At 38.2% G+C, this 12577-nt stretch overlaps 1 protein-coding gene across 3 annotated transcripts in view; it reads right to left on the bottom strand.

The window, feature by feature from the left end:
• Positions 1 to 12577, bottom strand: part of LOC149110460 (uncharacterized) — a 74840-nt gene that overhangs the window by 61031 nt on the left and 1232 nt on the right. For 2 of the 3 annotated variants that reach the window (XM_089291446.1, XM_089291444.1), the window contains exons 2-5: positions 10819 to 10950; positions 9287 to 9562; positions 8843 to 8926; positions 8392 to 8475 (exon numbers count right to left, since the gene is read on the bottom strand). In XM_089291446.1, the coding sequence (XP_089147572.1) occupies positions 8392 to 8475; positions 8843 to 8926; positions 9287 to 9562; positions 10819 to 10851 (477 nt within the window). In that variant the 5' untranslated portion in view covers positions 10852 to 10950. Of the gene's footprint in view, positions 1 to 5973; positions 7555 to 8391; positions 8476 to 8842; positions 8927 to 9286; positions 9563 to 10818; positions 10951 to 12577 lie in introns of those variants that run through there. The other variant, XM_089291445.1, reaches the window with a different exon arrangement.

The following is a 12577-nucleotide window of genomic DNA, read 5'->3' as shown; positions in this document are numbered from 1 at the left end:
ATCTATGGGCAAAAAATGAGCAAAATTGATTTTTCGACTTGTGCCGTTGTTTGGTCCATAGTTGTGGGCACTGGCTCTTAAGTAGTTTGTTGGAACTCGTCGCGGGAATGGCATGGTGTGAATATGCTGCTCAAGTTGGTGGACAGTGTGGAGCTAGTGCAGAAAATCCAGCCAGCTCGAATTGTATGCCACTATCAAAATGTGACAAGCATATCAGAAGTCACCTGAATGAACATTTCTTTCCTTATTCATACCTTTTCTTGAAAGGGCTCAGTGTATTATCCATTTACATTAGAGAGAAAGGTAGCAGAAGGAGGGTGAGTTCAGACGTCAGTCATACTTATTTGATCCCAAGTTACATTATTCACCTTAATGTAAAATTCTCGAAGAACACCTTTTTCCCCAGACGAACAAAAAGCGACAAAAAGAAACTAAGTATAACATATGGAGGTGAATAGTCGTCTTTAGAACTTAAGATCAAAATAAACGGCCAAAATCCTTTAATAATTTTTCCTTAAAAGAAGTGGCAAAACACGCAAACTAATCTTATGAACATTGGTTTGGGAGCAATGGCAAATTTGCGACTTCGCCACTGTTGAAAAGCTCAAATTTCACAGAAGTACTGCGTGTATTTCGGAACCTCAAAAATTTCTTTTTAAGTAGCCCATGGTTTTGAAAATGAATTTCAAAAAGAGAAATAATGCTCCTTTATGTGGATTAAGTCTCGATACTCTCGGGCAGGTACCAGTCAATGATTTTAGGCTCTTAATTTTGTGAATTTTGCAGTACGAGAAATCGCTCGAACTATTGCAAATACTGGAACATTTTCCAAAAATTCAGTTTTAATTCAGTCTGAGCAAATAACAACTCAAAATGTGTATTATCATCTGCTTTATTTGATTAGCTACTTGCTGTTTTGATTTTCAAAGGAAGTCTAGGCGGTGCGCGGTATCAGACGCCTAAATCCTGGTCTGAGAGCTGCGAAACCAAGTTTGTCTCCGTATTGAGGTAAAATATATTTTTTAGTAATAGTTTACCAAGGGCTACCTTGCGACTTTTTTTCTGATTTTTCGATTTTTCGCTATTGCACGCCGCCGGTCAACAACAATTCAATAATATGATAGAAAGTATAAAATGAAGCGATTCAAGTAAAACAGTTCCTTTAGTTGCACGACTGTACTTGTAAAAAATCAAACGAGTTAACAAGACTCCTTTGTTAATGAGATGCAGTTTAATTCACCAGTTACATGAGCTGTATGAGAAGGCCCTATCTTAAACTTGGGTTGAGATGTTCTAATTGTATATAATATGATACAGTTCACCAGTTGCACGAGCTCAACTCCTCGACCGCCCTGTGTGAGTAGCCAACTGCTCAGCCTCCAACCAGTTGGGATTCTTAATAGTTTATGTTATATTTGACCTATTTATTTATTTATTTATTTATTTGTTTGTTTGTTTTACAGTGTCCCCAATAAGCACGTTTAATAGTGCTAAATACATTTGACACTGAAATAAAGAAGTTATGATTATGATTATGATTACGAGTCGTGCGCGTTGACTGTCAAGACTGTCAACAGGAGTTACTTTTGATATTTTGAGTATATCCGCATGGGACGGTTCTTTGTTGCAAGGATTGTTTATAGATTTCTGTAAGTGCCTCACTCATAAAGGGGCAAGCTAGTTTAATACATTTTGGGGTGACTCGTATGAAAGTATTTAACAAATAGATTCCATGCTGCCGTGCGTCTGTTCAGTAATAGATCACAGAAGACGTCAAAATGGGTAAGAACAAAAAAGTGGCACACGAGGCGATAGCCGAGTGTGTCACTAATGTTCTTACCACATTTGACATCTTCTGTGATCTATTACTGAACAGACGTCCGGCAACATCGAATCTATTTGTTTTATATAATAAAGAAACAACTACTACAATACAGATAAAGCTTTTTAAATTCAAAATCCTTCAACGTGACTCGAAAGCCGGCCTTTGACGATTTTGGCAAACACGAAAAACGCCATTTGACGTAATCTGATGACTATACAAAATGAAGCAATCTCATTGGTTGCTATGCGTAGCAAAAAATTGTGATTGGTCCAGGAAAATCACGCCACTGTCAAAGTTGACTTGAAAGTCGCTGCTTGTGGAATGAAAACTTACAGTGAAAGCAGAATTTAGCTGCGAAATCTACAAATCTTTAAGAAATTGCTGGAAAAGTCAAGTCAGTTTTTGTCATCAGAGCAGCCTGTGAGCCGAAAAGCTTGGACGTTACCTTGAATATTGCAGGAGTTGCAAAAATACGCTCGGAAAACCTGCTAATTGCGGTCAACACTGAAGGCCATTCGATTCGAGTTTTGAATGAAAGGAGCTTTAGTGACGGCGGAAATCTATGTTTTCTTTGGTTGGTGATTTTCAAATCAGTTTGATATAGTGTGCCCCTAAAACGGACTGGAACATTCGCGTTGGAAAGCAAGGATATACGTTTATCTTAACTGCTTTTAAGAAGTGATGTTTCGATGTTTCATTCCTGACATCAATGTGTTAACAATTATTTTGAAACTGAGAAAAGTTGAAATTTTGAAATAAATTAATCTCATAAACATTTTGTTTATTGGGTTTGTTAAATTCGAGACAAAGCAATGGTTTCTGACCTTCAAATAATTTCAAGACCAATTTTGTGTTTGGTCTAGTCTCGGTCGACTGCCGACTCAGACTGCTCGACTATCTTTTCTGATTCGTTTTCTTAAAAAGAAACGGCTTTTTCTTTCTTCTCCTGCTTCTCGTACCTGTTCAATGCCCCGCCAAGACTTTTTTGTACCTTATCTTGCGCCCCGTCACAAAAATATTATCTTAATTCTCTGAACTTTCCGCCATTTTAAAACACATGTACAGAGGTAAAAACTTTGCAATGATGACGTCAATCTTGCGTCTGCCCTCTAATAGATCATAGGCGAGAACCAATCAAAACGCGAGAATAATTTGGGTTCCTATATAATGTGGAATGGAACGTAATATATGGAGTAAATCATGGAATGTAATAAAAAGTTATAATTCTGCATCAGAGGTCTAATACTGCTTAAGAAGCCTCTCACTCACTAGCTTGAAGCAAGCTTTACATGTAAGAAAATATTGTTGTGCTATAATTTCATGCTGCCTTCACGGAAAGTTTGTTATCACTTTGATCAACTGATCATGATCACACTCTATTGACTTGATATAAGTTTAAGCTTACTTTTTGTTGCAATTTGCCGGTTTTCATGTGACGTCATCGTTTTCCAAAATTGAAAATTCCTAATCCTACTGAAAATTTACTTTCATCAAATGTAAGACTCTCTAATAACTTGGCGTTTTCCAAGTGTATGCGTTGCGCGACATCACATGGCGGTCCGAAAAGGCTCTTGCGAAGGTCAAAAGATGAGTCATCGCGTAAGTTTTTTTAACTGAACAGTTCTTGCTGTAGAAGAAGTATTAATTTCAATGTGTCGGAGCTCTAGGGAAATAACTTTTCGTTTTATTAGCAAAACTCAATGACAGATGTTTCTGTTACTTTACGGCCGCCATGTTTGTGTCCCTCCGTGGGGCATCAAGCTGGCGTCTTCATACAAAGCTCTATAAATTTAGGTGAAACATAGCCTGCGTAGCAGCCGTTTCCCACAAAGCTCGCGAAGGGAACGAAACTGCGAGCGAGTGTGAAAAATAAGGAGCAGGGGGAGGGCGTGAGGCGTGCGAAGGAAACGCCTGCATTCAATCCCAGACACTTCACCGAACGCCCCCAAACATGCCGCGCTCCCTTGGGCGCCAACAGTCACATGAGAATCAATGATCTGGTAACTCATTTTTGACATCGGAAAGCGCCTTGCATGAACTTCATATATATAGAGTCTGCTAAAAGCAAATATGTGCGTAACTATGCTTCCTCTTTATAATAATGATATGGCTTCGGACAATTACCTCGTCTGTCATTGTTCAATAAAAAAAAAAAAAATGAAGTTTGGAAACTGGATATACATAAGCTCGATCAAATTGATGCAAGGTACGGACATCTCTGTACAAATGTATAGCTTACTCGAAGTAAAGCTACGGCAGTCTCTGAAAAAAAACCGGACGGTATGGTATCCGTGATATCGTGATAAGAAGCCACAACGTACTGTACTTGACAGTTCTACTGAATCAACCAGTCGGGCGGCGCAATAGATGAGCACAATACATGTTCACGAAATATGTGAAACTTTGTTTCCTCGAAACTAAGCCATTACTCGATCAATTTCCTCAATTTTCTCCCTCACTCTCACGAGTATTTGATGAATGGATTCCAAGGACATCCTGTCCACGGACTAGTCTCTAATGGCAGATTCTTGCTCCAGTTTCATATCGATGTGTTTGCCGATTTGCGAAAGATATTTCAACGTTTCCTGAACAGAAATTTCGAAAGCTTCCTCGGACTCGACCATATGTATTTTGATCTTGTCCGGTTCCGGATTCCGAATTATGCATGAATGTCAAATTTCTGATGTCACTTTTTGATTGACGAGCTAATAATCAATCAAATTGCACTATTGCTCCCCGCTCGTGGGCGAGCGGAGTTCGTAAAATGGTTGGAATTGACTGCAGGCGATTCCTTTTCTCCCCACCCCCTCCCCACTTCTCCCCGATGTTTTGCTCCCCCCAGGCGCGCTCCTTCGCTCGCCCCCTTGCTCGCTCGCTTGTTCGATCTCTCCGCCTGGAAAAGGAAAGGAAACGGCTGCTACGCAGGCTAGCTGAAACACTTCTCCAAATAACGTGCAAATTGGCGAGATTGTTTATATAACAATCACCCATAATATCCCAGATTCTTGAGTTAATTTATCGATTGGTTACAATTTTAATTTTTGACGACGTGGCGGTGCAAACCAGGAATACCTTCTGTACATAAATTGATAGCAAAAACCCAAGAATTGCACGTTTACTAAAACTGTCCCTATATTTATAGTGGTAGCTATTCACTGTTCAATTTTTTTTTTGTCATGACTTCTTCGAATTAACAATTAGATTATTCGCTCTCGATTTCTATGAGGTGATAGTTGATGAGAGCGATTAATCTAATTGTTTTAGTTCATTTCTCACTTAAATTTTCTTCAACCAACCATTTCCAATTGTTTTTGTACATCGTATTTAACTTAAGAAAAATCGCGCAGACGGAATCGTCGTTTGGAATTTTCTGTTGTTTACGCGCTCATCAGTTACGTTTCTTCAACATTTTCTAGCTTTTATAAAGTCACGAGACCGTGAATGCCCTTCAGCTTAGCCTTCTCAGGAATTTAATTATCCATTTGTATTTATATATTCTTCCCTAACTTCGCAAAAACGGTAACACGTCGCTATTTTACAGAAGACCTCCAACCACTGCATTCTAATAAACAATTAGATTATGAGCTTGAGATTTCTATCGCGTGATAGTTGACGAGGGCGCAGCCCGTGTCAGCTATCACGCATAGAAATCGAGAGCGAATAATCTAATTGTTTTAGTATGAATCTACCATAGTCGTTCAAAAATTTAATCTAAATCCTCTTCAAAGACACTTCGAAAACACAAAGAAGCGGCCTCTAGCGCACGCTGCTACGCTACTCACCATCTATCACTGCACAAAATAGATAGTGAGTAGTGTAGCCAACCAGAGAACGCCATTCGTGACAGAACGCTAGTAGATTTATACTAATGGCTGATAGTCTACGAGTAGCTCAGCCAATCAGATTGCAGCATTTGCATTAGTATAATAGTAGAATTCTACTAACGCGAATTAAGCTTGAGCGTTAAACCATTAGTAGGGGGCAAGAAAACACATCCCAGTAGCTTGTACAAGCTCCTTAGTAAAAAAAAAAAAGTGAAAAATATAAAATGAAGACAAGCTTATATGAAAGTAGATGTTTGGACTGCGCATCACCTTGGTAACCCCTCCCTCTAGCCATTTACATCCCAATAACAATATTACACTGCATGAGAATATCAACATAAAGATACTTTATTGTTAGGGTAACAGATTACATCCTCAAAACTAAAATACTATTGCCTCGGATCCACAGCTACTTTGACAATGTTATGACGAAATTCATGATCAATAATAGAACAGATACATGAAATTAAAACTGACGTTAATTTGTTACATATGTATCATATTTGCCAAAGTATTGTAGTATCAAGCAGGAATACCAAGACTGACCTATGTTGTATTTTCTTCACCTTCCTAATTCTTACATCTTCCCTGTACTACAGTACAAACTTGAGGCCTTTTAAAATATACAAGCTAAACAATGACTCAGCTGTGCCTCCTCGACTGTGCCTCCTTGTAAATTGTGCTGTAGTAACTATCATTATATGGCTCTGTCTCACAAAGACTGGGTAACACCAAATTTACTAATTTGATTGGCTGCAATCGATATTGAAAGCGGTCTCGATTTTCCCATCTGGAGCCCGTTTCTCGAAAGCCCCGGAAACTTTTCGGGCCCGTAAAGCCATAGCAAAATCTCGAACCTTACGATTACAGAGCTGTTTTATTCACATATTCTTATGATGAAGAAAAGTTCCCTTCATACAAGAAGTTTCAGGCGTATACACTTCTCCGTTTTTAGAAACAGATGGACTAAAAATGGCTTTACGGGCCCGAAAAGTTTCCGGGGCTTTCGAGAAACGGGTGCCTGGACCGGCATCTAGACCGGTAATGTTTTGCGGTCAAATCGTTGCAAACTAAAATGCAAAATATTTGTCTATTTTCTTCTAACAATATTTATTTATGGAATTGCCAAAAAGTCTGATGCGAAAAAAAAGTAAAGAGGACGAGCAAACTTTGACAGAATTAAGTTCAGCTCAGCGCCGTTCGCACGCGAAATGTCAGTTAGTACAGTCTGTACTCACGACCTCGGCACTCACGACCTCGGCACTTTCTTTTGGGAATCCCTCTGTTGTCTGAAACATACCATTAATTAAGAGGCTACTGGTTTATCAGATGATGCATTAAAAGTGATTTTCAAAGATTCCCCAAGTTGAAGGTAACAAATCAAACTTCAGTACTTAACAGTCAGTAATTAAATAGTCCATGCCATCTAGTGGAGTGACTAGCTAGATAAAATAAGAAATCAATCAGAAAGTATGTTACGCCTAAACTACTTAAGGCGCCTCAGATTCATTTTCAAACCGCCAGGAATGATTCAATTAATGATTTACATCTGTAGGTTTCGATTGTTCTTTTATCCTATTGCTCTGTTGCGCTTAAAACTCAACTGCCACGGAGTAAAGGTAACAACCGTTCCTCATATATCCCGCCGCCAATAAAACCTCCCAGCAACCCTCCTATCGCAGTACCAGCGACCCCACCTAAGGGTCCAAAGGCAAAACCGATGACGCCAATGCATCCACCCAAACCAAATCCCATCTGAGTACCTGGGTTTGCATTTGACACCCATTCATAGATGATCCCGAAGGCCAAGAGGATCGTGCATACGAAGCAGATCGCCCATACGACCCCTACATGCATAAGGAACTCTGCAAGGCTCTGCAACATTTTGTTTATCTTCCGCTGGTTCTGTAACATAAAGTGGAAAATGTGAAACACAGGAGGCAGTGTAATTTCCGAGTTACCGCTATCAAGGCTCCCCAGGGTACTGGTTATGGTCAATAAATTTTTACATTTAGGATCCCCTCTTCGACCACTTCAGATGTGGGTCATATGTCTCTCAGGTTCCCTTACGAAAATAATGCCAATTTTATATTCATTTTATACCTATTAAATATATGCTATTTTTCTCTAAGGTTTTTGTAATTTTTTTTTTTTTTTTACCATTTTTCTGGAATATTTTAAAGCAACTTTTCATCTAATTTTAAATCTATTATTTTAAAACCAAAATAGCAAGAACAAAATAGTCCAGAGTAATAATTGAGTTAAAACGTCTGTAAATTAGCCTTAAAATAGCTTTAAAGTATATGAATGAAGATTTCAGAAGCTGAAAATAAACTAGGTTGAAGAAAACTTTAAAATAGACATAGAATAGAGATAAAGACAATAGGCTGAAAATGGCATAAAGATCATAAATAACAGGAGAAAAGCGGGTTCAAAATAGCTATAAAATAGCGTAGTGAGTGGCACATTTGATGAAAAATAGGATTAAAATAGTATTTACGTGAAAATAGCATACAAATAGCAACTAAATAGGTTCAAAATAGGTAAACAATTTTAGGAAAATAGTTGTAAAATAGCTATCAAATAGCGCGTGTAAAAGCCCTTTTCGGTTTTTAATCATTTTCGTTTAAATAAAAAGATTTTTCAGAGTTTACAATTATTGCCACTTACTCTACTTTCGATACAATACGGCAACTTACGCTAGTTACAATACAATACAGTTACTAACACCAGTTACCATACCTCAATGGCTCTGTTCTGCTCGTCCCTGGGCATTTCTCTGATCTTGTAAATCCTGCTGCCAATATAATCTCCCGAAAACTTCCCCTGTCCAGAAAGATCATAAATAATAGGAGAAAAGCAATTTTAAAGTAGCTATAAAATAGGGTTGTGTGTGGCACATGTGATGAAAAATACGATTAAAATAGTATTCACGTGAAAATATTATACAAATAGCATCTAAATAGGTTCAAAATAGGTAAACAGTTTTAGAAAAATAGTTTTAGATAGCTATCAAATAGAGCACGTGAAAGCCTTTTTTCTTGTTGTTGTTTTTTTTTAATTTCGTTATTGTTTTCTTAAATAAACGGACTTTTCGGAGTTTAAAACTACTGTCACTTACTCTACTTTCGATACAATACGGCAACTTACGCTAGTTACAATACAATACAGTTACTAACACCAGTTACCACACCTCACTGGCTCTGCTCTGCTCGTCCCTGGACATTTCTCTGCTCTTGTAAATCCCGCTGCCAATAAAACCTCCCGACAACCTCCCCTGTCCAGAAAGATCATAACAGTAGAAAAGCAGATTAAAGTAGCTACAAAATAGGGTTAAGAGTGGCACATGTGATGAAAAATAGGATTAAAATAGTATATACGAGAAAATAGCACGCAAATAACAACTAAATAGGTTCAAAATAGGCAAACAATTTTAGAAAAATAGTTTTAAATCGCTATCCAATAGAGCACGTGAAAGCCTTTTTTGTTTGTTTGTTTGTTTGATTTTTTATTTTGTTCTTTAAATAAGCAGACTTTTCAGAGTCTACAACTATTGCCACTTACTCTACTTACGATACAATCCGGCAACTTACGCTAGTTACGATACAATACAGTTTACTAACACCAGTTACCATACCTCACAGGCTCTGTTCTGCTCGTCCCTGGACATTTCTCTGATCTTGTAAATCCCGCTGCCAATAAAACCTCCCAACAAACATACAACAATACCAGTGGTCCAAAACCAAAATCGCAAGAGAAAACCGATCAAGCCAATGCATCCAGCCACACCAATTCCCATCAGGGTACTTTTGTTTGCAGGTGACACCCGTGTGAAGATGCATTCGATACGGTATTTGGCTATCATAAGGTATTTTCGTAGGCTCTCCAACATTTTGTCTATGCTCGGTGGGTTCTGTTACATAAAGTGGAAAATGTGAAACACAGGAGGTAGTGCAATTCCCAAGTTACCATCATCAGGGTTCACCTGGGCACTGGTTATGGTCAAGAATTTTTTATATTCAGTATCCTCTCTTCGACCACATCAGATGAGTGTCACGTGTCTCTAAGTTTCCCTTACGAAAATAATGTCCAGAGTAATAACTGAGTTAAAACGTCTGTAAATTAGCTTTGAAATAGCTTTAGTGTATATGTCTGAAGGAAGCTGAAAAGAAAATAGGTTGAAAATAGCCTTAAAATAAACATAAAGTAGTGATAACATTGGGCCAAATATGAAAAAAACCTTGGACAATAGGATGGAAATGGCGTAAAACAGGGATAGAATAGTTTTAAAATAGACACCCTATTTTAAACCTATTTTATCCCTGTCCAGAAAAATCATAAATAACAGTAGAAAAGCAGGTTTAAAGTAGCTATAAAATAGGGTTGTGTGTGGCAAATGCGATGAAAAATAGGATTAAAATAGTACTTTCGTGAAAATAGCATACAAATAGCAACTAAATAGGTTCAAAATAGGTAAGCAATTTCAGAAAAATAGTTCTAAAATAGCTATCAAATAGAGCACGTGAAAGCCTTTTTTGCTGTTTTTTTTTTTTAATTTTTGTTTAAATAAACAGACTTTTTGGAGTTTACAACTACTGCCACTTACTCCACTTACGATACAATACGGCAACTTACGCTAGTTACTTAGCTCTTATTAACCGAACAGGAGGTCTGTATGGGAGAATCTTGACCGAGGTCGTGAGTACAGACCGAACGCAGTGACGTCTGTACACACGACCGAGGTCAAGATTCTCCCATACAGACCGACCTAATTCGGTTAATAAGATGTTTATTACATGGCAAAGAAGAAAACTTTAATTCGTTTAATGTAACTGGTTTGCTGACATTTCGCTTGCGAACGGCGATGAGCTTAACTTAAACCTGCCGAAATTTGCTTGTGCTCCTTTTTTTTCTGTCATCAGGGTTTTTAAAACTTCCATAAATGATTCAGAACAAAATAAAAGAAAATGGTGAATATTTTTGTGTTTTAGTTTGCTAGTTTTTCAACGCAAAATAAAACCGGTGTAGATAGCGGTCTAGATGGGAAAATCTAGACCGCGGTCAACATCGATTTCAGCCAATCAAATTCGTGAATTCGGTAGTTCCCAGTCCTTGTGAGACACAGCCATATATAAAATGCAATACAGTTACTAACATCAGTTACCATACCTCACCGGCTCTGTTCTGCTCGTCCCTGAGCATTTCTCTGATCTTGAAAATCCTGCTGCCAATAAAACCTCCCAACAAACATACAACAATACCAGTGGTCCAAAACCAAAGTCGCAAGCACTGTGGAGACCACTGTCGGTGTAGGGGAAAAAAACAAGCCGTGAAAGAACAGGGTAAGTTTATAATTTGAATCAATCAAATATGTTTATAGTTTTGTTTCTGACATTTTTCTTTAGTAGTTCAGTTCAAGTGTGAAACTATTCCTATTTTTTTTTTTTTTGTTCTTTCAGGAATCGGAAGATACAATTTACCCTACTTTGCCACACGTGAGAAAATATGTGCGCTCTCGACAGCAAAACTATAAACAATTCTGCAATGAATATTTTAGCGACAGTGGAAACAGTAGCGACAAACATTATTGCAAAAATTGCGGTCGCAAAAAGCCGTCATTCGAAACATTTTCAATTCAAAGTAAAGCTAAAACAAAATGTTAATTAATACGTACGATGTTTCTTGAGTCACAATTTGCTTGTTTTGCTGCTATTTTATCATATTTTGCCGTCTTGGAGCGTTTACAAGGCAGGTGGGGTTACCCTAGCGCTAAGCTAGCCCTAGCCCTAGTTCTCAGTTAGGGCTACCCTAGAGCCGTGGTAACCCTACCTGCCTTATAAACAGGTCCGTGAAAAAAGAAAAAAAGAGAAATGTGGGAGTGCTAGGGTAACCCTCTAGGGTAACCCTAGCTAGCACTAGGGTTACCCTACCTCCTGACGTTGTGAACACACCACAAGAAGAAGTTAAAAGCTCTCAGACTTTAAAAAGTTGTGACATAAAAAGCATGTTTTTTTTGGTTGTATAATTCTTAGGAAATGTACAGAACGTGGCATTTCGTCTGACAAGCATTTCGAGCTTCGGTCTCGATGACCGGCAAACCGTATTTCCCACTGATTGACTGAAAAAGATTTAACGCCATGAAGCTTCATTTGGAGGCTTCCATGATCTAACCAATTGCATCATACAGCTATAACAGGCTCTGAAAGTCAAATATTAATAGTAATATTCTTCATGTCATCATAATTCTAGATTACCTTCTCCCCTTTGCGGGTGCCTTTCACGAATAATTCTTACGCCTGTCAGTTTCAATAAGACAAGGGAACTTGTTTCCAGAAACATTCACATAGCGCGTGCATTTCTTAGTTTTGCCATACGGGAAACGTTGTTTCCAGCGGCAATTTTTGTTTCCAAGATGCAAATTATGCTTCCGCTATACACGGCAGAAAATTTTAACAAAAATCCGAGCATGTGAGCAGTTGCAAAACGTTTCCGAGCACGAGCAAGCGAGCACACATCTAATTTTTGCGAGCAATTCGAGCAAAGGCCATATTTTGCGAGCACTTTTAAATTAAATGGGACCATTCGATATCCCTATCACGCCGATTTGCCTGAAGATACCAATTTTAACTAAACTGGATATTGATAACAGTGTAAAAAGCTATCGAAAAACTGCCGTACTTCTGAAAATGACTTGCTGAAAATGACTAAAATTTGGGTTGCGCTCATTAACGATTCGGCGGCGATATTTGACACGTCGTGAAAACCGTAGAATGAAAGTGAAAAACCTCAAATATATCTCAGTCAACTAATAAAGGGACGAATGTTATCGAACGAAAATAAGAATTTCCGGAATTTGTACGAAGTATCTTTTAGGCTCACCTAAATTTGTCCGAAATTTCGGCCATTTTACACGACTGAAGGGGCCAAA

This window comes from Orbicella faveolata, unplaced genomic scaffold (assembly GCF_042242905.1).
Source record: "Orbicella faveolata isolate gen_17 unplaced genomic scaffold, um_ofav_v1 contig_24, whole genome shotgun sequence".
Classification (NCBI taxonomy): domain Eukaryota; kingdom Metazoa; phylum Cnidaria; class Anthozoa; order Scleractinia; family Merulinidae; genus Orbicella; species Orbicella faveolata.
This window is presented reverse-complemented; position numbering and strand designations above follow the sequence as displayed.